Source organism: Populus nigra, chromosome 17, assembly GCF_951802175.1.
Source record: "Populus nigra chromosome 17, ddPopNigr1.1, whole genome shotgun sequence".
Lineage (NCBI taxonomy): Eukaryota > Viridiplantae > Streptophyta > Magnoliopsida > Malpighiales > Salicaceae > Populus > Populus nigra.
In genome coordinates, this window is record NC_084868.1 from 10,124,379 (window position 1) to 10,147,212 (window position 22,834).

General features: G+C 34.3%; 4 protein-coding genes across 6 annotated transcripts; 2 read left to right on the forward strand and 2 right to left on the reverse strand.

Moving 5' to 3' along the window:
• The first annotated feature begins 3,444 nt into the window (after window positions 1–3,444).
• On the forward strand, window positions 3,445–8,440 carry LOC133677422 (E3 ubiquitin-protein ligase SINAT2-like). 2 transcript variants are annotated; one of them, XM_062099481.1, is made up of 5 exons: window positions 3,445–3,601; window positions 5,015–5,197; window positions 5,305–5,354; window positions 6,737–7,123; window positions 7,643–8,440. In XM_062099481.1, exons 2-5 carry the CDS (start codon window positions 5,098–5,100, stop codon window positions 7,961–7,963), a joined length of 858 nt encoding a protein of 285 aa, XP_061955465.1. In that variant the 5' UTR covers window positions 3,445–3,601; window positions 5,015–5,097; the 3' UTR covers window positions 7,964–8,440. The 2 variants fall into 2 exon arrangements, with proteins under 2 accessions (XP_061955465.1, XP_061955464.1); XM_062099480.1 differs by lacking the exon at window positions 5,305–5,354 and having other exon boundaries at window positions 5,015–5,304.
• Window positions 8,441–10,778: 2,338 nt separating this feature from the next.
• LOC133676454 (probable protein kinase At2g41970) lies at window positions 10,779–13,257 on the forward strand. Its single transcript, XM_062098096.1, has 7 exons — window positions 10,779–10,912; window positions 11,158–11,414; window positions 11,512–11,638; window positions 11,717–11,990; window positions 12,313–12,445; window positions 12,527–12,613; window positions 12,834–13,257. The coding sequence occupies exons 1-7, from the start codon at window positions 10,816–10,818 to the stop codon at window positions 12,957–12,959; spliced, it is 1,101 nt and encodes a 366-aa protein (XP_061954080.1). The 5' UTR covers window positions 10,779–10,815; the 3' UTR covers window positions 12,960–13,257.
• A 254-nt stretch (window positions 13,258–13,511) lies between these two features.
• Window positions 13,512–15,670, reverse strand: LOC133676457 (thioredoxin-like 3-1, chloroplastic). 2 transcript variants are annotated; one of them, XM_062098098.1, is made up of 5 exons: window positions 15,051–15,645; window positions 14,865–14,939; window positions 13,994–14,060; window positions 13,880–13,897; window positions 13,512–13,755 (listed from the first exon to the last, which is right to left on the reverse strand). In XM_062098098.1, the coding sequence occupies exons 1-5, from the start codon at window positions 15,371–15,373 to the stop codon at window positions 13,657–13,659; spliced, it is 582 nt and encodes a 193-aa protein (XP_061954082.1). In that variant the 5' UTR covers window positions 15,374–15,645; the 3' UTR covers window positions 13,512–13,656. The 2 variants fall into 2 exon arrangements, with proteins under 2 accessions (XP_061954082.1, XP_061954083.1); XM_062098099.1 differs by lacking the exon at window positions 13,880–13,897 and having other exon boundaries at window positions 15,051–15,670.
• Window positions 15,671–16,351: 681 nt separating this feature from the next.
• Window positions 16,352–18,679, reverse strand: LOC133676456 (uncharacterized). Its single transcript, XM_062098097.1, has 4 exons — window positions 17,738–18,679; window positions 17,546–17,616; window positions 17,136–17,236; window positions 16,352–16,984 (listed from the first exon to the last, which is right to left on the reverse strand). The coding sequence occupies exons 1-4, from the start codon at window positions 18,074–18,076 to the stop codon at window positions 16,563–16,565; spliced, it is 933 nt and encodes a 310-aa protein (XP_061954081.1). The 5' UTR covers window positions 18,077–18,679; the 3' UTR covers window positions 16,352–16,562.
• Window positions 18,680–22,834: the final 4,155 nt, after the last annotated feature.

Consider the following 22,834-nt stretch of genomic DNA (forward strand, 5'->3'; position numbering starts at 1 on the left):
GGAAAAATATTTTCCAACTTATTTTTCATTACATTACCAAACATCGAAAAATAATTCACTTTCTAAAAAAAAATTACTTTCCAGCAAACAAACGGGACCTTACACAGGTCTACCTTACTTTATCAAAAAAATATGGATAATGAGATCTGAACTCGTGACCGCTTGGTCACTAAAACTTTAATATTATATTAAGGAATCATCTCAAATTAATAATTTAAATTATTAAATAAAATTTTAAAATTTATATTATTCTTTTTCATCCTATTTAAGATGATGCATCTTCTTTTTCACTTGGAAGGGTCAATGCATATAGGATTCCAGTATACCAATGCATAGAAAGTCAAATGCCAAGGTAGACTCAAACATGAGAGTCGAGACAACAACAGTTACAGTCATGTTACAGTGAACACGCAATCTTTCTAGCAAAGTCGACATAAAAAACTATACTCGTGATTGTCAAATTGCAAAAAAAAATTTAACATTCATTAAAAATTTATATAATTATTAATTTTAAATTTTATAAAATTAATCGAGATATACATAAATTAACCTAAACTCTATATTAATAATTAAAAAAAAGTTGCCTCGGAAGGAAAAACAAAGAAAAACAAAATTGCTGAAAAAAAAGTTTCATTAATAATCCCTAATATATAGTTTGATGCTCATAAATACATGAATGGTAGGCTATTGCGCTCATCAAGTAGTGATTTTCTTTTTCATAGTGATGTATATTATCTTTAGATTAATTTTCCTACATTGAAATTTCTCACCGATTAGATCTTAAGTAACAATCATACCAAGATAAGTACTAAATGATTGCTTTGCGATAAGATGCATGTCAACCAATTTTTTAAATGTAAAAGTAAATTGTTAAAGCCTCCCGATATTATAATTAAACTTTACCCAGGTGATTAACTTTATAACATTTCAATTTATTTTTTTTAATTTAAATTTTAAATTAATTGATATAAAATTATCATGACATGACATGACCTAGCCAATATGATAAATCAAGAAACAATTGAGATGTCTAGAAGAAAACTAAAATTATTTTTTTAGCTGTTATCCAATGACTTTCTTTTTTTTTCTCACACCTAAAAATTAAAAAACAAATACAATAAATATTTAGACCAAAACTAAAATCTCAAAACCTATATAGAGTGAATATAATGATAAACAAAAACATATTATTAATAAACCTGATTTGAAAGTTAATTTGGATTAATAAGAAAAATTTAAAAAACAAAATAATATTATTTAATTTAAAAAATAAAATTAATTGAAGTTTTTACTACATTGATCGGCCAAATCAGATCAATTTTAAATGCAACTATTGGAGATAGTAACGGTGTTGTATGCAAGAAGAAAGTTGGAGCATAGTGGAGAGGACGTAATGAGGCTGTTCCTATTGCGGACACTAAGGGAACGTTTGGTATTGTGTTTGGTATTGTGTTTGTATCTGTGTTTTATCAAAATTTGAATTTTTTTTTGTTAAAATTGAGTGCGGTTTGTACTTTTTGGATCGTTTTGATGTGCTGATGTTAAAAATAATTTTTAAAAAATAAAAAAATATCATTAGCATGCATTTCAGTACAAAAAACTATTTAAAAAGCATCTATAACAACACTGCCAAATATGCTGTAAGAGTCAGCTCCAACCGATCTCAAGATAAACGTAACATAAGAAATTTCAAAGCTTGCGTGCGCGTAGAATCGTTGGTCAACTACCGACGACTTTTACCACCGTGTTCAATATTATAAATGACTACAAATCAGTCCTCGGGCTTGTGGGATTTAACAAATCGGTTCCTAAACTTAAAAATCTTGCCAATGTCTCCGAGACCTTCCATGGTTTATCCCTTTAGTTTTTTATCACCATAAAAGAATGCAAACCAGTTTTGATGGCCGATTTTTTTTAATCTATTAAAAAAACACTTGAAAATAATATTTGAATTGTTAATAAATAAAAAAACAATAATATTTGATTAAACCTTTTCTTTTTTAATTTCTCATGCTTGAATACAGTTTTTGTTCACCATAAAAATAAAAATAAGTTTATATTTGAATATGCTTTCAAGTTTCCAAGTCATGTACTTTCATGTTTGATTCTAATGATGAACTCGAAAAATTGCATGAATAGCAAATTAAAAAATTAGTATACATTCAAGGATATAATAGACTTAATTAGAGATATAAATATAAATAGGAGAAATATCTCATCATCCAGGGATAGATTAAACCATTAAAAATCTTATCATGAAGCTGGATTAGGGAACACTTGGAGGCCAAGCTAGATGAAGGAGGCTAACTCCACATTTTAGGTGTTTGAGGTTAAGGTTGGAACAAATTTTGGATTGTCTCTAAAATGATTTGGATTAGAGAATAAGGCATCTAAGAATCGGGCATGACTATGTGTTAAGATGTTCAAGTGTTGAGTCAATTCTAAATTTAAAGTGTTTAGCTTTTTAGAGATCATGATGTTCAAAACTTAAATCAAAATTAATTTTTACGCATCTAGATGTTGAATCGCGTCTAGAATGTTCAAATGTAAGGTTAGGATGAGTTTTAAACTATATGAAATTAAAATAATGTTGTGTTTGGATGCCTATGAAATTTGATCGCTAAACAAGTTTTTAATATCGAATTTTGAATGTATTTTATAAAAAAAATGAAAAAATAAACTAGTTAACTAAAAAATTTTATTAGAAAAAAGAAAAGAAAATTAAAAAAAATAATACTACAAGTCCCCTAAATCTTCGTTTGCATAACTTATTAAGTTAAATTCAATGGCCTCATTAAATGTTTTTTTCTTTATAGAACCAACAATAATATAAAATGGATTAATGGTGAGGTTCTTTATATGTTTTCCTTTCCTATTTTTTCCTTAGCAAAAAGTTCATCTATGCAAAAACAATATTTTTATTGTGTTTACAAATAAAATCATGTTATATTATTGTACATTTTATATAGTCAACAAAAGAATTTTAATTTATACCTTGAAAACATAACACTATCCATGGAAAGCTTGAAATATAATATTATACAAGTGTATTATTACAACTATTTATTTAACATATTATATTCTATTAAATTTAACTATTTTACATAAGCAAATTGACAAGGAACACAAATACATTAAACTATAGTTTTTAAATTCAGCTAATGGGTTGACTTAAGGTCAATTCAGGATGAATCTTAGATCATGGAAAAAGTGAATTGACCAAGATTATATCAAGTCAATTTTCCTTCTATTTTTTTAAAACTCGGCCAGCCTAAGCCCTGAATCACCAAGTCATAGATCAACGTTTTAAAATGCTGCGTTATCTTACCCAAAGATTCTACAGTTTGCAAGATTTTGAAGATGGGTGTTTGATTTGTCAGCAACTATATAATACGGGGACTGATATGCGCTTATCCATATTACGAAACCAATATATATTGAAGGAGCTCAATTATTATTTATATTTTCTCGAGAAAGAGCTTAGCTGAATTATCTTCAGAACTCGTTATAAATAGACAAAACCAAGCCAGACCGAGACCATTTACGGTCTAACATCGATGCAAACAAGACTCCCCCTCCTCTTCTCGTTTTCCAAATCCGGGTAATGCGGAGTCCTCGTGTGTCAAGTTTGTTTTTTTTTGTTGTTCTCTTTAAATTTTTAATTTTTTTTTGCTTTCCTTCCCAATTCATTGTCTCGATGTTTTGTCTGAATTGATTATACATGTAAAGACACAACAAAGAGCTTGGAAATTCTGAACTGGGTATCTCCTGTTTTGGTCTATCTTTTGTTGTATTTGTTTTGTTTTTGTTTTTGCTTTTGGGTTAATTTTTGGAAATTCAAAATGGGGGTTGTTTGTTTCATTGTTGCTCGTGTTTGATTGGGTGGCTCTGATTATGATTAAGTCGGCTGGGAAGTTTTTTTTTTTTTGGGTGATATATAGATTGAATGTGTATGTTTAATATGGAAAATAGGTTTCTTTCCTTTCATATTTTTATTTGTCTCATTTTGTGATTGGTCCGATGGGTATTTTCAATATTAAAGGTAATTTTATTGTCGGAATCTTGATTTGATAAAAGTGGTTGATTGGTCCAAGTTTTGAAATGGGTTTCGTTTTTATTTGCTATTCTCGTCTCATATTTTGATTGTTTGCTTTCTGGTGCGTGTAAAATGGGCATTTTTAGGCAGAATTCAGGCTCATTTCTTACGTCCTTTTCTTTGGTCAACTAATTTTGATTGCTCTGATGGATACATGGCGGGGAAGGTTGTTTCTTGCAAAACTCTGATTAAGTCTTTAGCATTTTCACGTATATTGCTTAAAATAGAGATTCAGTCACATTGATGATGGTGGATGAATTTCTGTAGAAGCATTATGTCTTCGGCAATTTGAAACTTTCTTCTAACTGCATATAGTTCATCAAGTCAGGTTATTCTGCACAGTTCTCTGTCAATTATTTAGCTTGTAACATGTATTTTTTATACTGTTCTTCATTCCCTTTTCTTCTGGTTACCAAAGATGTCTTATGGTTGATAGCATAACGGGGCAACAAGTTTGAAAAGCCCTGTTTTCTAAATGGTGTTTCATGTCATATTTATGCTTTTATTGCATGTTTTTTGTTTTTTTACGAGAAGAAACGTCTTTTGCTTTCTCAAATCATATGTGATTTTGAAGGGGTGGGCTGAGAATAAAATTATATGTTAAGCTGAAATCTATTGGAAAACCAATTAACAAACTTTAATAAAACACTCATGAATTTGCACACACTGAATTTAGTTCTTGGCCAGTGGTCTCCATGTACAATAGGCTACTGTACATTCCCTCAAAACCCTAAACCCGCCAAAATTCCTTCTAGCATGTTTAAGTTGAAAACAAATAACACAGTAACTTCTTTCTAATAAAGTGTTATGTTCATTTGTTGCGTTGGAAGTGATCAAATTTAGACTATACATTTGGTATGCTGTGCATGAGATATAGCTTCCCTATTAATATATATATATTTTTTATTTCTTTTACAGGCCAATGGAGTGTGGATCCTTCTGAGAGTTGAAAGTGGTGCATTTTTTAGTTATTGGAAAACATTATCCAGTTCGGAATAGCAATGGCTCCTGGGGGCAGTGCTTTTAAAGAAGTTCTTGAATTAGTTGCAGAATGTGACATTGCAACGTCAAAATCAGAAAATAACATTGCACCTACAAAAGGTACTGTTATTCTGAGCGGAAAGCACGGGGTTTATTCAAACAATGGTGTCCATGAACTCCTTGAGTGTCCTGTCTGTACAAATTTAATGTATCCTCCAATTCACCAGGTTTGTTGTGTCCTGTCTGTACAAATTTAATGTATCCTCCAATTCACCAGGTTTGTTCTTAATTATCATGGATTTTTCTCCTTTAATCTGGTCGCTTCCTTAAAGCAACATGCAAACTCCATGCTCTTTTAAGTAGTTTCTGACCTATCACATGTCACCTGAAACTGCTTCCCAAAAAAATATTTGAAGGAGATTAATTCAGGATCTCAACATGTGGAATAGCTGAAACTTATAACAAGTTGTCAAAGTTATAGTGAAGGAAACTGCCTATGATATCTCAAAAAGTTAAGATAGATTAATTGTAGATTGCCGTAATAAGGCATTTATCATGTCAATGACTGGCAAGTACTCATTTTAGTGAACCTGGGGAGGTGGAATACTGCTAGGGAACTGATGCTTAAAGGAAATTTGGAAGTTAATCAATTATGTTATCCTGTTTATGGGGTTATTACTGACATAAAGTATATTTCATAAAAATTACAGATTTGTGGATATGGTCATTATTTGTGTTGTAATGTAATATTATTAGCACAAGTTGTAAATACTATATACAGGCATTATGAAAATGCTAGAATGGATGTTACCTCTGGAGCCATATACGCTTTTGATTACCAATCCTGATTGAATCTTTACTGCAAACATTCCAAAGATATGTGAACTTCTGTTTGAAGACTCTTCGCTGTTTTGTTTTCTTGCAAAAGTGTGGAAGTCTACCAATTTGTTTTATATGTCCTATTTAGGTCATGAACGTAAAAAAAACAGCTATGCTCATCAAGGGCTTTGGAGAAGAATAACTTGTGGGTGAGAGTGTTGCTTGCATTAGGGGGGTGGAAAAGGAATTGAGAAGGGATTTTGAATCTGTTTGGGGAAAAGAGCGAGCTAGCTGTAGACTCTTGTGTGTGTGTGTGTGTGTGTGTGTGTGTGTGTGTGGGCGAGGGGGAGTCATTTTAGGACAAAAATGCCTCGTGAGTGGTTTACTGGATAACTTGTTGCTGCTTACTAGGTCAATTAGGTTTGGAGATTCAGTTCATTGTTTCAAATCAGTAAGTTGAAGTTGTTAGAATAATATAAAATCATATCTTGAGATCTCACCTAAAAGCTTAAGTTATTAGGTTGAGATGGTTCGAGCTTTATTGACCAAGCGGTCACGAGTTTGAATCACACTACCCCCATTCTATTTGATAGAAATTAAACACAAGGTAATTTGAGTATGTGCAAGTTTAAGTCTAAAAGGCTTTCACTTGAAGGGATATGTTCAAGAGTAATCTAAATCATATTTTGAAACCTCATCTAAAAGCTTAAACTATTGGGTTGAGGTGGTTTTTTAACAAAAGTCTTTTCCTTTTCATTTGTGTTTTATATCTTCTAAACTTGCTTAATATTATAACTAATTTTCTTAACTCCCCCTCCTTGTGTGACTTGGTTGTTACAGTGCCCAAATGGACACACTCTATGTTCAGCCTGCAAGCTTAGAGTACATAACTGTTGCCCTACTTGCCGCTATGATCTTGGAAATATACGGTGCTTGGCTTTGGAGAAAGTTGCAGAATCATTGGAGCTGCCCTGCAAATACCAGAGTTTAGGATGTCTTGATGTTTTCCCATACTACAGCAAGCTCAAGCATGAGCAACACTGTCGATTTCGTCCATATAGCTGCCCTTATGCTGGGTCTGAGTGCTCTGTCACTGGTGACATCCCTGCCCTTGCTGCTCATCTCAAGGACGATCACAAGGTTGATATGCATGATGGGTGTACCTTCAATCATCGCTATGTCAAATCAAATCCACATGAAGTTGAAAATGCCACATGGATGCTTACTGTAAGTCCTAATACGTTGCATGATAAAGTTGGATTGCTTAACCTTTTTTGTGGGTTCTTCATCTGTATGAGTGTCATTGCATGCATTTGTGCATGATGCTAGACTTATTTTCATACGTGTAAGATGTTGCCATACTTCTTAATTTTCCTTTCTCTTCTGGGGGTTGAGATTAGATGCTGACTCAATCTTTAATAGAAAAATGCCTTAAAGGAAACGGGAAAAAATAAAATGAAAGAGACTTTGATATAATTCATGCATGCTTCCTGCTGGGTTGTTTTGGAGCAGTTGTTTATTCTTTCTTCTCATGGGTTCTTGCGTTTATCTGGCTGTGGATGCATTTAGAAGTGTAAATGCACTGTTTTACATGCTGCTTTGACATGGTTGCATCATAATCTTCTGTTACAATAAACTTTTCTTGGAAAGCTGTTCTCAAAATCATTAATCATGCTTTATTTACTTGTTAGTTGTGTTGCTGGCAGTGCTAATCACTCTGCGACTGAATTTTGTGATCCTCTGCAGGTATTTAACTGTTTTGGAAGACAGTTCTGCTTGCATTTTGAGGCTTTCCAACTGGGCATGGCACCTGTCTATATGGCCTTCTTAAGGTTTATGGGTGATGATAATGAAGCAAAGAAATTCAGTTACAGCTTAGAAGTTGGTGGCAATGGCCGAAAATTGGTATGGCAAGGAATTCCCAGGAGCATCCGTGATAGTCACAGGAAAGTTCGCGATAGCCAGGATGGGCTTATTATTCAAAGGAATTTGGCTCTCTACTTCTCTGGTGGGGATAGGAAAGAGCTGAAGTTGAGGGTTACTGGTCGTGTATGGAAAGAAGAATGAGATTGAAAGCTGATGCTAAGGTTATTGTACAGTTAACAAAATTTAGGAGGACACCAGGGTTTCTCAATGCGCCAAAGATGAAGCTTTGGTTATTCGATTGGTGTTTTCAGTTGTCTTGGTGTGTTATGATCGAGATTGGTCTCTTTCGTCCATTTTGTCAGCGCGGTTGAATGGAGCAGATTTCTGCTGACAGTGTAAGAACTGGATATTCGGTGTGAAATCTGCTGGCTGAGGGATCTGTTCAGCTCAAGCATTTGTAGTCAACACATTTTGGATATCACTGAATGTACTGAATTCTATTTTGCTATGTTGTTGTACCTCATGCCCACATCGAGGTGAGAAGAAAGAAAAGATCATCTCTCTCTCTCTCTCTCTCTCTCTCTCCTTGTATGCCTTACTAATATCAGTTGATACTGTACCTGCAAACCTGCAAGGTTTACCACATCTCTTTTTAATCTTTAGCATTCGTAGTTTGAACTCCTTGTGCCCTTTCAAGTGTCACTCCAACAAATTAATAATCAATTTATTTTTATATTTCAAAAGCATGGTTGAAAAAAAAATTGCATTTTTTTTTAAACTTCAAATTAATTTTTTTGAGGTATTATCATATTATTTTGATTTGCTAATATTAAAAATAATTTTTTAAAAATAAAAAAAATATTATTTTAATATCTTTTTAAATAAAAAATACATTAAAAAACAACCATCAAAATACTACAAGGTGGGGAAGACAGTATTTGGCTTCTTGAAAACTAGCTTAAATTAATAGATTAGCAATATATAAAGCTAAAATTAAACATTCCTGCTTACCAAAGTACTTATCTTCCTATTAAATATAATTTATCCAAGTTTTCATGACTCCAATCAAATTTATTTTATTTATTGTAATTGAATTGCATTTTTTCTTCATTTGGTGAAATAGATTTAGGATATTCATCAATCATTAATGGATTCAAACCAGTGCATCTTAATCTTAAGTATAATTAAGAACTTGGTTCCCAGGAGGGAGATTAATTCCTTTGAAGGCGTGAATCAGCACTGAACTTTTCTAGGGCAGAACAAAATAATAAGATAATGGTCGAATCTGTTGATAAGGAAATCTCAGGTGTTAAAAGAAGGATGGAAGAACAACTATTTTATGCAGCCAAAAAGAGAATACTCTTGCAATCTTTTCTGCTCCAGCTTGTTCGAGGCAGAATTTGTTGTTATAATCATAATATAAAAAGAAACAAACGCGGCCAAATTAAGTCAAGTCCTTGACCCATGACCTTAACCAAGGGAGATTTGAGAACATGGCAGTAGCAGGTATCCACCATGCAAGCATAAAGCATGGTATTAAACCCTAGTTAATCCCATAATCTATAGCATATAACCCAAATTGGGTTTTAATTTGAATTGATTTTGACAATGAGTTGTTGAAATCTAAGTGACTCAGTGAGTTGACCCATAACTTGATGGATTCCTAGTAAAATCATGATCCAAACCTAGACAAGTCAAAACATAAAAATTAAAAAAAACTTGAAGTTATTTTGTTTTTTTTTTAAAATACGATTGATCTTGTGATCTAATTACCCAAAATATCAAAGAACCATTTTAATCTAAAAGTTTAAGTTGTTAGATGAGGTTTTAAAATATAATTTATATTATTTTCTAACACACCCTTTCAAACAAAAACTTATTGGACTTGAAATTTACACAAGTCTACACTATCTTGTGCTTAATTTTTATCAAATAAAAAAGAATGATGAAATTTGAACTCATGATCGTTTGATCACCAAAACTTTAATACCATGTCAAAGAACCATTTCAACCTAAAAATTTAAGTTGTTAGGTGTTGTCTATTTATATTATTCTCTAACATAAAATATTTCTATCACTACTAAAAAAATTTGTAAACAAATATCAAAAATTATTTTTATTAATAAATTATAGTAAGTTTTACAAAAAAAATATTCTCCAGTTATATTCATGTATGAATCTAAGAATTCAGAAAGTGAATAGGCTAAATCCCAGGTCAGATTTGACAATTATGCAACGAAGTCTACATATGTATGGACCATGACCCGTTGATGTGAGGTCTCCCAAGAAGAAGATGATTGATGATCATCATTTGTTATGAAGAAAAAAAGAATCATGATGAGTTGAAGATGGACCGTATGAGTAAGCATTAAATTAAAAATTAAGAAAGAAAGAGTGCATGGGAAGGGACGTGCAGATGTATGCAAAACGTGAAGGCACGTCTGTACGTAGAAGTAGGTTAGTTCTAGCGGATGAACAATTTCCTAAACCGAATTTCCCGCGACGCCAAAAGGGAACCTTGTGCCTCTCAGTCCCAAAAACAGAACAACATCAACAACAATTAATCTCTTTTTGTCTCTTTTGTTTCCACATTTTTCTTCATCTTTAGATCTCTTTCCCTCTGTCTCTCTGTCTGTCAATTTCTACTTCTTTTCTTGACAGCCTCTATCGAGTCATCTTTGATCTCCGCCTTGTAGGTATGTGTGTTTCAATGATGACCATTCAACCATTTCCTCTTGATTTTAACGTTGAGAAAAATGTAGATTAACAATTCAAACACGTATTAAATTCTGACAACATCATTAGTGTAGCCCACTGTGCAGAAATTGATATAATGTTATGGAGTCGGCATTGTTTTCGATGAAATATTTCAATAGGGATGAAAATAGGTGCAATTTATTCTAAAAGATAGTTCTTAATCATGGGTTTTGATTCGCTAATAAGGACCTTTTATTGTTTGTTTTAGTTGTGTTCATGATAACATGTTTTTATACGGTTTGGTTTTTCTGGGATTGCAGGATATTGTTTTTTGTTAGATTAATCCAATTGTTGATATGTTCTGTTGCGGTGGTTATGAGGAGGAACCAAATGGCCCGCCGGCTAATCAATACACAGCCCCACCTAAAGGAGCGAATGTATATGGCGGCGGCGGTAGTTCATTCTATTCTTTGTTTCCAATTTTGGTTTTAAATTTTCTTGAATTCTTGGCCTCGATTATTGAGATATAATAGCATGCATGCCAGATTTTTGGCAATTCCTTCTCTGAAGAATGAGTATAGTTTAATGCCAAATAGAATAGCAGCCAAGCAGAACAAGCCGTCAATGTTTTCTCGAGAATTCCCTGGGTTTCTTCTTTCTTGAGTTTCTGACGCAATAATTCTTACTGTGTATTGTAGGCAGCGCGAGAGGAGAGCCAAGAGGTGCCAATCAAGCCAGAAGTGGAGCTCCACAGAAGGTCTTACCCATTGAAATCCCATCAATACCATTGGATGAGTTAAATAGGATGACAGGAAACTTTGGTAATAAGGCTTTGATTGGAGAAGGTTCTTACGGGCGAGTTTTTTATGCCAAGTTAAAAGATGGCATGCCTGCTGCAATTAAGAAGCTAGACACCAGCAGTTCACAAGAACCAGATTCTGATTTTGAAGCACAGGTTAGATAGGTTAGATAACGGGAAAGTTTCTTTCTAGTAAAATACAATGTGCTGGTCACAAAATCTTGATTCAGTGTTTGCATCTGGGGTCATGCAGTTGTCTGTCGTTTCAAGACTTAAACATGAGCACTTTGTGGAGTTGACGGGGTATTGTTTGGAGGCAAACAACCGAATCTTGGTTTATCAGTTTGCAGTGATGGGTTCTTTACATGATGTATTACATGGTAATTCCAGCTATGATGTTTCTTAGTTTCATTTTCTTCTTGCAATTTGGTTCATATTTAGTTAATTTTATGGTGCAGGGAGGAAGGGCGTAGAAGGGGCTGAACCAGGTCCAGTTCTGAATTGGAACCAGAGAGTTAAAATTGCTTATGGTGCTGCAAAAGGCCTCGAGTATCTGCACGAAAAGGTTCAGCCTTCTATAGTTCATCGCGATGTTAGATCAAGCAATGTCCTACTCTTCGATGATTTCTTGTCCAAAATTGCCGATTTCAACCTGTCCAATGCCAATTCTGACACTGCTGCTCGACTGCATTCGACTAGGGTCTTGGGAACATTTGGCTACCATGCTCCAGAGTAAGCCTCATAACTTCTCTAATCCTAGCCTGTTGTCTGAAATTGCAGTCTTGGCTTACTAATCATCAACATACACCCTCTCATCTATTATCAAAGCAATGACTGTCTAAATGTAGAGAAGTGTCCTAAACCAAAATGGGCATCGTTTCTGCTATCTATTGCTTTCAAGATGCTAAGAGCTTGCTTAAACTTCTTTAGGTTGCCTAGTAGGTAGTAGTAACTCTTAATTCTGCCATAATATTTTTACTATCTTCCTTGATGCTTGCATTGCAGTATCTAAGATTTTTTGCACCCTCATTTCTAATCCATGGTTTGTTTTCAGGTATGCCATGACCGGGCAGATAACTCAGAAAAGTGATGTTTACAGTTTCGGAGTTGTTCTTCTAGAATTGCTGACAGGAAGAAAGCCAGTAGACCATACAATGCCGAAAGGGCAGCAGAGTCTTGTTACCTGGGTATGTTTCAGTTTATAAGCACGCCTCCTTTCCCTTTGCTTTCATCTGTGCCTATACCTAGCAGAAATGTAATTGCTGCAGGCAACGCCAAGACTGAGTGAGGATAAAGTGAAGCAATGCGTGGATCCCAAGCTAAACAATGATTACCCTCCCAAGGCAGTTGCCAAGGTTCTTACTATTGCCCCTGGTTGCTTTTCCTCAATAGTTTATTTTTATCAAGCATGCAGCCCAGATTTGTAGCTAGGCTCTAGTTGCGATTGTGATGGGAAAAAGAATAGGTTAAAGTGAATGTTGGGAATAGGCAACTGCAATTGATCCTCTTCTCTTCTTCTATTTTTCCCTCGTATTTTGTGCTCATTTATGTGTGTGTTTTTAATCGGTATATCAGTTAGCAGCAGTTGCAGCACTTTGTGTTCAGTATGAAGCGGACTTTAGGCCAAACATGACAATTGTTGTCAAGGCTCTTCAGCCACTTCTCAACTCAAAACCAGCAGGGCCAGAGTCTCAGGCATAAGTCACAGATTACTCCAGGACCAGGCTTCCGTGATATGAAAACCTCTTCTCGGTCCTTCCAAAATGGCTTTGATATTGACGTTGTCAAGTTGAAATAATGTTTAGTTTTACTTGGACAAAGAAGGAAGATTTCCATCATGTATCAGTAGTGTTCGACTATTTTTTGCTGTGGAATTTCACCGGAAGAACTTCTTTTGATTTTGGAAGGATCTAAAATTGTAATAGAAACTCTGAATAGATGGCTCGGTGTCGAGGCTGGCTGCTGCCCTCCATCAATTATTACTACTCTCATTTGAACTTGGACTGCTGTCATTTATCAAAACTCTGCCTTCTCGTTTCCTTTCTTTGTCGCGTACTTGCATCATATCAAGTCCCAGAAAGCCAAAATGGCAGCATTGGGTTAAAAAAAATGAAGACATCAACGTCGCCTGAGAGACTCGAACTCTCGCCGGGAAACCCCCTTGACCACTCGGCCCAAGGGACGAGAATTGAGGGTGGTTTGGCGCTTTACTACATGGGAAACAAATGATAGTAATAATAAAAATAATAGCAATTTACTACCAAAGCTTTACCTCTTTATTTGCCAGGTTCTTTTTAATGGAGTCCAGAGGAGTAACTCAAGAGTTCCACTGTACATATTTCTGACTTTCTATATGGGAATTGAAGACAAGAACAGAACGTTATGCACAGTACAGATATCATACGAATTTCTGGATCATTTCTCTCACTTCTTCCATCACAAGCCAGGCCTTGTGCCCTCCGATCACCTCTGCTTTCATCTCTCCATCTTTCCATAACTGCAATACAATGACGATCCAATGGTGCTGTCATTATATATCCATCGATATTTTACCTAATTAACAACCCTTTTTTGTAAATCATAGAATAGATAATAAAAATAATTAAAAGAGTGAATCTAACCTGAATGGTAGGCATTTTCTGGCAAGAAGGACCCCAAAAAATAAAAATAAAATTAAAATTAAACAATGGTTAAGCCAAGAAACTAACTGAGACAAGAGTATAAATTAAACATACAGATATATTTCCACGCTTCACTAAAGCCTGAGGCACCTTGTTGACGTCCACGCAATAAAATTTGATTCTATTTTCGAACCAATAATAAGAAAAAAATCAATCAACTAAAATGGCAACATTTTATCAATAACCTGTGAAATGGAGAGGGGCAACGAGAGAAATTTTTTATTTCCTAATTAGCAAATTAACACAAAATTGGATAGTAAGTAAAAACACGTGATATGATGGAAATTAGAATTTTAATGGACCATTTTTGTAAATGGAGTGTGGGTCTTTAATGGACTATAGCTACATTTTGATTTTGAAATTCAACTGTGTTTTTATTTATTTTTTATTTTTTAGCTTTATTTTTTTATTTTAAATTAACTTTTTATTTTTCTTACTTGTCTTCTTGTATTAAAAATAAAAAATATTAAAAAAATATTATTTTAATATATTTTCTAGTAAAAATAATTTAAGAAACAATATACACCATACTATTATAATTTTAGATTTGATAAAAGTATAGTAGAGATATTTTTTAAAGTACTTTTCACTTGAAAATATATTAAAATAATTATTTTATTTTTTAAAATTTATTTTTAATTTCTACTCATCAAAACAATTTAAAACCACTAAAAAAATAATTTAAAACTAATTTTCTTCATAAACAAATAAAATTAAAACACCGTTGAACCGGCCGCTATATGCCGTGAAATATGTGGTGTCATAAAAGTGGCTGCCTAGGATATTTCGGAATAGTCAGAGATATTTATGAATTGAAATCATGCTAAACCAAAGCTGGAAATAATATATATATATATATATATATATATATATATATATATATATATATATATATATTCACAGGAGATGGAGGAAGAGAGGGTACTTGGTATCATATTCAGCAGCCAATTTCTCCAACTTTGGCTTCAAATAAATGCATTTCCGGCACCAAGAAGCCATCCTAACCAAAATAATTTTCTTAAAAAAAATCCTTTACTGGGACATGAAAGGAGATGTATAGTATTCAGTGTAAGCAACGGTGTTCTTGCAAAATATGAAAGAGTGATGATACCAGTCAATGATAATGGGCTGGGAAAGCTCGTGAGCCTGAAGGAGAATCTTATCAAGATGGTGAGAATCATCGATGGGTTCCATCTCTACGGAGGTTGGCCTAGTCATATCTGGCCAAGACGCTGCTACTTTAACATCTCTCTTTGAATTCTTTTTACACAGGTCTTTGTTTCTGCCATCAAACCAAGAACACCCAAAAGAAGTTCTTTGTGATAACAATAAACTGCTACCACCACCACCACTCCATAACTGTTGTTGTTGGTCTTTATTGTGGTACTGCACTTCTCTGTATAAAACGTGAGGATTCGCTGCTAAAACTGACATTCTTTTCCCTCTCCCCCTCCCTCTCCCTCTATATATATAACGCTCTCTTTTTTTCAAGGAAGAAATTCAAGGAAGAAAATGGGATATTTTAAAATGCTGGTTGGGGAGAATTACTGAAGAAAATCATGTTTTTTAAGGTGTGGTGTTTTCTTGAGGTTTTGAGATAGAATGGATTTTCTTTCTTTTTAAGTGTTTTTGGTTGTTTCGAAAATGGAGGAAAAAAAATGGTTGCAACTTGTAAAGAAGCTTATCTTCTTGAAGGTGAGCTTGGGGATGGGAAGGAAGCTAAGGAAGTGGGGGCCACAGATGGGGAGCCATCGTTGAATGTTGATGCAATTTGGATTGGATTTAGGCCCTTTTTTATTGTATAAGCCCCAAATCTATTCTTATTTTTGGTCTCAAAATTAAGCATTTTCTTAATTAGATTTTTAATATGCTATTTCTGAAATCCTCAGTGTGGTTCCTTCATCTATATTCACAAAATGTTTTCTGTCTAGAATAATTATTTAATGAAAATGAAGAGCTACCGTCTCGAAGAGAAGGCAGGTAAATATCCATTTATTTTGGTCTGACCCAGATATCGGTTCACTGGATCTTGAGGACCTCAGGCCTTCTATTTTCCTTTTCCTTTTTCTATTACATGGATGGAGAGCCCACCTGTCTTCAAAAAAGGTTGATGCAGAAGTGCGCTTCCTCCATGAACTAACATTTCTGGCTTCGAATTATCAAATAAGATTCATTTCTCTTTTGATCACTAAAGCACAAACTATCCCGGTTTATTAGTAGGCCAACTTCCGTAGAGATGGAACCCATGAATGATCGATCGGTCAACAAAATTGTGGTCCTTACGAGAACAAAATTGATCGAGGCAAATAACACCTCGTACGCCTTGTCTGGGCAGGCAACAGAAAATCTTGGTCTGATTTGGATCCAGGGAAATGCCAACTTGTAAAGAGAAACATGGATGGCACGGGAAAATAAGCAAATTACTTCTGTATTTCTTTTCCACTTGTGACACCGAAACATGATCATATGTCTGAGACAAAAAGACATCTATATCAAGACATTCTATGATTACTTGTCTATCACCAGAACTAATTTTCTTGTTCACTTGTTTATGACACCCTACTTCAACTACTATATACATTGTCATGATCTCTGAGTGAGAACCTGATTAGTAATAAGTTTTTCATGTATCAAGCAAAGGCATTGTCCGGTCAAGGATACTGCTTATCATTACCTTCTTCCTCTTCTTACTGCCACCAAATCTTGGACGACGGCTGTTGTACATCCTTTGCATGTTGAAGTGGTGCTTACATAAAGAATACCCTTCAAACCTCCGTTTGCTGCATCTCCATCCTGCCCCATTCACCTTAGTGCACCTCGTCATCAAATTCTCTTCTATTGCTTGATCACTGTTGATCTCAACCTCATTGTAGTCCCTCTCTTCTCCATAGATAGCCTCAGTTCCTGAGCGAGCCCACATTTTGGCAATCTTCCTGTTTCGCTTCTGTTTGTCCACTTTTCTAGATTCTTGGGTGCTTATGAATCTTTCCAAGCTAATCCTTCTTTTCTTTAAGGGGAACACTTTCTCTTCCTCACACCAGCTTCCTGTAGTACATGAACAAATAACCAAATCAATGTTATAATAACAGCTATATGCACATAGTTTTATCACCGATGTCACATAAGTATGTCTATAGTATAATATTATGGTAGAGCTGGGGTATGATATCATGTAGTTATGGACAGTTATGCATACCATAACCAGGTAAGGACGAGGAAACTGAAGTTGCAGCTGATATGTCTGCGCTACTGCTGCTGCTGCTGCTGCTGTGCCTGTTGTTATCCATTGTAGTAGTACTGGGTACAGAAAAAAAAAAAAAAAAACACACCTGTTACAGCTGATAATTAATTAACAAAATGCATATAATTAATAATGTTTCTTGAAAATCTTCACATTTTAATTATTACCAGATAAGTAAGATGAAGAAAGCTAAAAAATAAATAAATAAATAAGCAGTCTTTACTTACAACGAATATTACACGATATGGGATTATAAATTTAAGCAAGAAAAAAATCATGGGGTTTAATTAAACTGCTTGGTGATTAATTAGATACAACAAGGAATGCTATTTTTTTTGGTGTTGTTTTGAGGATAGTAAAGAAACCTCTGATGGGCATTTGCAGCAACGAGCCTCTTCTCTTCAATGGTTCTTTCTTCTGCTAAGATTTCTGGGTTCTGCAAAAGCATCCAGCTAAAGACATCAGACAAGCGAGGTATGTCCAAGCTTATACAACATAAGTTTTCGAGCTTCAAGAATCAAAAGAAAAGGAATGAAAAGTATTTGCAGATGATGAACCTGGTTAGAGCAAATGGAGGCGTTGATTGTGCTCCTCATCACAGGTGGTGGGTCAAAGGACCGTTGATTTTTGGGTAGATAGAGCTGTGCATTATGAGAAACACAAGAATGGGGACTTAACTTATTGGTATCATCGACATATGGTGGGCTGATACGGTAGCGGTCATGTGGTTCTTGTGAATTTATAAAAGATGCTCTTCTGATAATACCATTCAAAAGAGGATCATCAGTTGGCGCCTGGTCTACTGTTGATGATACACGATCTGGTGGTGGTGGTGGAGGTGGTGTAGAATAAGCATGATAATGAGGGTCATCCCTCCATTGTTTCTTGATCCTCATTTCATTGACTCATGTAATCGCTTGATTTTTGCAGGTTGGGATTTCTTGGAAAAGAACAAAAACCCTACCTGATCACCCACGCATCTCCTTGGAAATAACCTCTGGGTTTTCTGTGCTTCGTTATTGTACAAGGCTTTTTAATGCTTGGGTGCATAATCGCACAGGCAGAGAGCCACACCTAGCACGCGGTTCCTTGGGTACGGTTGATTTTTGTGGAAAAAGAAACGAGCCACGCTGTTGCCTGGTGCGTGCTCATGACTGTCCAATTATTGGGGAGTTTGATGATGTACGGATGCAAGTGTGTGCGTGGGTGAATGGAACATGGAGAGGCACTGAAGCCAAAGCAGTCTAGTAGCTACATGGTGGCTATAAGAGCAGCAGCCTAGGGTGTTATGGAGCGTGGACCAAATGCCAAATTTTGGGCGTAAAAGTTTAATGTCCAATCATGACTCGAGCCGCTCCATAACGGAAACCTCTCAAGGCAACAGATTTTGTTTGCAAATAAACCTAGGATTTGAGAGCCCTTATCGGTGAACTGCACCACCGCTCAGCCTCAAGGGTTCGTTCATTGATGGGTGGTCTGCTTGCGCAGCATACAGTCTAAGATCATTCAAGCCAGGTTCATAACATTTTGTAGAATCAGTATATATATATATCAATATACGATTGGTCTTATTTATCAAAATATTTTAAGCTTTAGATGTAATGCATGTGCTGCAGAGTTTCTTTTGATGTGTGGGGTTATGGAAGATGTAATATTCTTTATCAAAAGTTTGACAGAGCATAATTTATCCCTTATTTTAATGAACAGCAAAAAAAATAAAATAAAAAACAATTGAAGCATCAATGCCCCTGAAGCAATTTAGGGAAATCGGATTTTCAAGCTTCGTAAGGAATATATAATTATAATTAAGAACTAGAATTGATAATTAAAAAAAAGTTTGTTCTCTACTTTTTATTTTATGTGCTCTAAACTTTGAATATTGGGTTAAAATATAGTGAAATATATTCTCCAGGACGTACCAAACCTATAATGAGACTGTATTATTAAGATCCCTTAAAGGAAAAATTCCATTCCGATTGACATGCAAAATGATACAATAACCTCTATTATTGAACTAAAAAAAAAAGTAGTAAAATGGGATTGGAATCAAATAGTAATTATTCAATACCCAATAGTTATTAATGTATTTTCTCATAGGAAAAAAAAAAGATTATTCGTGAAGGCAAAATTTGATGCATATGTTTCGTAAAATAGATTGAGAATTCTATGCGCTTATAAATATTAAAAAGAATTTTAACATTAACTAAATAATATATCGTGAAGATGAGAAACAAATGTAAATTAAAATATCCAATCAAAAGTTAAATTCTAATGAAATAAAGTCTATACAAGCAATGCTAATATTGTTACAATGAGTTTCAATTAAAACTAATGATTTGTTGGGTTGGATCCATGTTTGGTTGGAGTTTTAAACTAAACCAGATTAAAGTTAACTTTATATGACCTGATTGACCAAGCGAGTTAAAACATGACACAATCAACCTAGCAAAAACCTGATTTGATTTGAAAAGATTCAAGATAACAACATCACAACATTATTTTTTAAATATTGAGACAATGACATCTTGAATTAACTCGGATTAACTTGTCAAACACATGAAATAGCTGGGTCTAACAAATTTATTTTTTAAAAAACTATTTTTTATTTAATTATGCGATAATATACATAAGAAATCAATCGAATATTTTTTTTTTAAAAAAAATCATGCAGGGTTATACAAAAAACCATCAATTAATGTAATAAAAAAGGTTATGACCGTAGTAAAAAAAAAACACAAAATACTAGATGGCATTCAAAGAAAAAATTTCAAATAAAATTTTAATTAATGTACTAAATTAAAATAAAAAAAACTAAGTAAATGGCAAAATAGGTTAGGTTTGAGGGCCCACGTGTGCAAACACCCCTAGACTATAAAAGAGGCAAGGCCTATATGCTAGGCCGACCTTCCTTTTTATTTTTTGAAAAAAAAAAGAAAAAAAAAGAAGTGTTTTTTTTTATGAAATATAAATATTCATCAAGATTATGAGCTTTGCACTCTACCAACTGAGCGAGGCGAGTTTCTTGTTGTTGATATGAAGGATTAAATTAACTAAATATTATCAATGAAAGTTTTTTAAATAGACAACATGTTGTCTCTAGTTCAATTCCAGCCACTTGAAAGTTAGGCTTTCACCTGCAACTGACTCAAAAACTCATTTTAAACCCATTTTCATCCGAGATAACTTAAAAAACAACATAAAAGCCTTACTAAACTTGTTTATGGCTTTAAAATAGCATTTAATAAATAAACAAAAACCAACCTGAATTCAAATAACTTCACGGGTACAGATCTACTATCTTAGAAAAATTGAATGCTAAAGAACGCTATATTGAAACTTCTCTAATCAAGTGAAACTCGTTGACACCATGATCAACATTTTTAGTGATCGAAATTAGTGTCAATCGATGTGTTTCACTCTCTTCCACTATAATCTAGTGATTCTTTCTCTTCTCTTTCAAACTCAAGGATTAACAAATGAGATATAAAAAATTTATATACCAAAAGTAAATTTTATAAATCTAAGGGATTGGAAATATATTAATTGGAAAGTAGAAGGATCAAAGTTAACTTTTTATGCCAATTTGAAATTGCCATCGTGTTTTTCACTTTGGTCCTATCCCTTTGAATATTGTTCTTCCTTTATAAATTGGGATCAATTGGTCACCAATCTGACCACAAAATGATCAAATCAAATAGAAAAAAATAGATGATCAAAATAAAAAAATAAAATTAAAAAGTGGCATTGCTCTAATCTAGAGTGAGACGTGAGAGTTTACACAGTAAACTTGTATACAGTAAAAATGTCACACCTCTTAGTTTTTTTTTGTTAATTTTGAATAATCATGTGTTGTCTCCTTGTTTTCAAAGTTGTTATCCATAAATTAGGTTGTTAGATCATGTTGAAAGAGACTCTCTGATGAACTTGAGATTTATACTCCTAGATACGACCATGCTTGCTTGCTCGTAATTGGACCCAGGTAGATATGGATCCAAATTCATGATGGATCCTAAAACTCACTCAAATACCTGTGACCTAAATCAGGATCGTATTACTATAAGTTTGAAGTTAGGTCTAGGGTTACCTTTGAGGTCCAATATGTCATTAGAGCAAGTGTCATCGATTTGGTCTTTGGAAGCCTAGATGACTCAATGAGTCCAAAGCATGGCACCTTCGAATTGAAGCTATGGATGTCTTTGGGGTCTAACATATTAACATTCTCGGGTGGGTATACCTAAATGCACTAACTCCTACTCAAATTTAATCTATTAACCACCCATTAAGAAGAAAAAATATACATGCATCAAATGTGAGCATGTTTCTCATACACATATTAATCTAGGGATTGGTCCAATAATGATCATCAATAGTGCACAATTTATAAACCCAGAATGGGAATAGCTTTTATATTGAGCCTTTATAATTTCTAATTAAGCTCTTACCCTCGAATAGTTCAAAACCATAAATAGCAAGTGAATAACCACTTTTGCCTTTGGTAGGACACATCAAGGTCACGTAAACAACCTTTAGCCTTGAAGGTAAGGATCTTCTTTCTTTTATTTTCAATCCCAAATGTTGTCATATAACCTATATATACTCACATACGCATACAATCTCATAAAGCTTTTCTCTCTTCTATAAAAACCAACTTAAACCATTTCATCAGTCCTAATATATTATGCTGATGTCTTCTTGCACTAATGAAGAAATCAGGATGAAACGAAATTCAGCTTCCTAGTTCCAAGAGGCAACGTTAAGCAAGAAAAAACAAAAGTTTCCAAGTGGCTAAGGTAAGTTTTACTTTATTTGATCAAGTAATTCTCTGACAGGTGACTTTAATAAGGTCAAAATGGTATCTATTGTTAGCTTCGCACCAGGAAACATGTTCCGATCACTTTAATAAATTGGTCGTGTGACTAACTTGCTTAGGTTACTACTTAATGCATGCTTTCTTAATAAAAAAGAAGAAGTTATTTTTGCTTTGTATTCTTTCGAGTTGATCACATGGGGATGGAGTGGAGAACAGCATTAAGAAACTACCACTGGGCCCGAAAATGCTTCATGGACTCTCTACTAGCTGGCCTCTTGACTCCTTCATGAACAGCACTAGGAGGGGAAAAAGTCGCATTAACAAGTCGAGATCAAGAATGTGATTAGTTTAAGATTGAGAGAGGGATCGAGGATATGATTTATTGAAGTACTGCGAGCCCCAGCATGCGATAAAACTCAGTTCAGTACGATAATGATCCCGAATTCATGCTTGTAACTCACTCCTGGCTGTATTACCTTCACATCATGGCATCTCTGTCAACACTCATGCACGCGCAACGCAAAAGAATAATAACTCTCGAGGAAACAACGTTTTCTACCATCGATCTTGAAACCGTCTGTGGAGCCATATCCATCTACAAACAAGACAACAAGCAATTTCCTTTAACATTCCTTTCACTGTTTGATTTTGATGCTCTTGAGGCACACTTTTTGTTTGGGTGTATCCCTTCATGAGATGGCCAAAAAGAAGAAGAAGATCCCTATGTGGGATCCATTCACGTGGACTCGTGGAGAGACTAGCTGATCGAAGAAGCAGAGAGGTGACAAGGAATTGCTACATTCAGCTCAACATTCCATGTGCAATATCTGTCTAGAACTGTAAG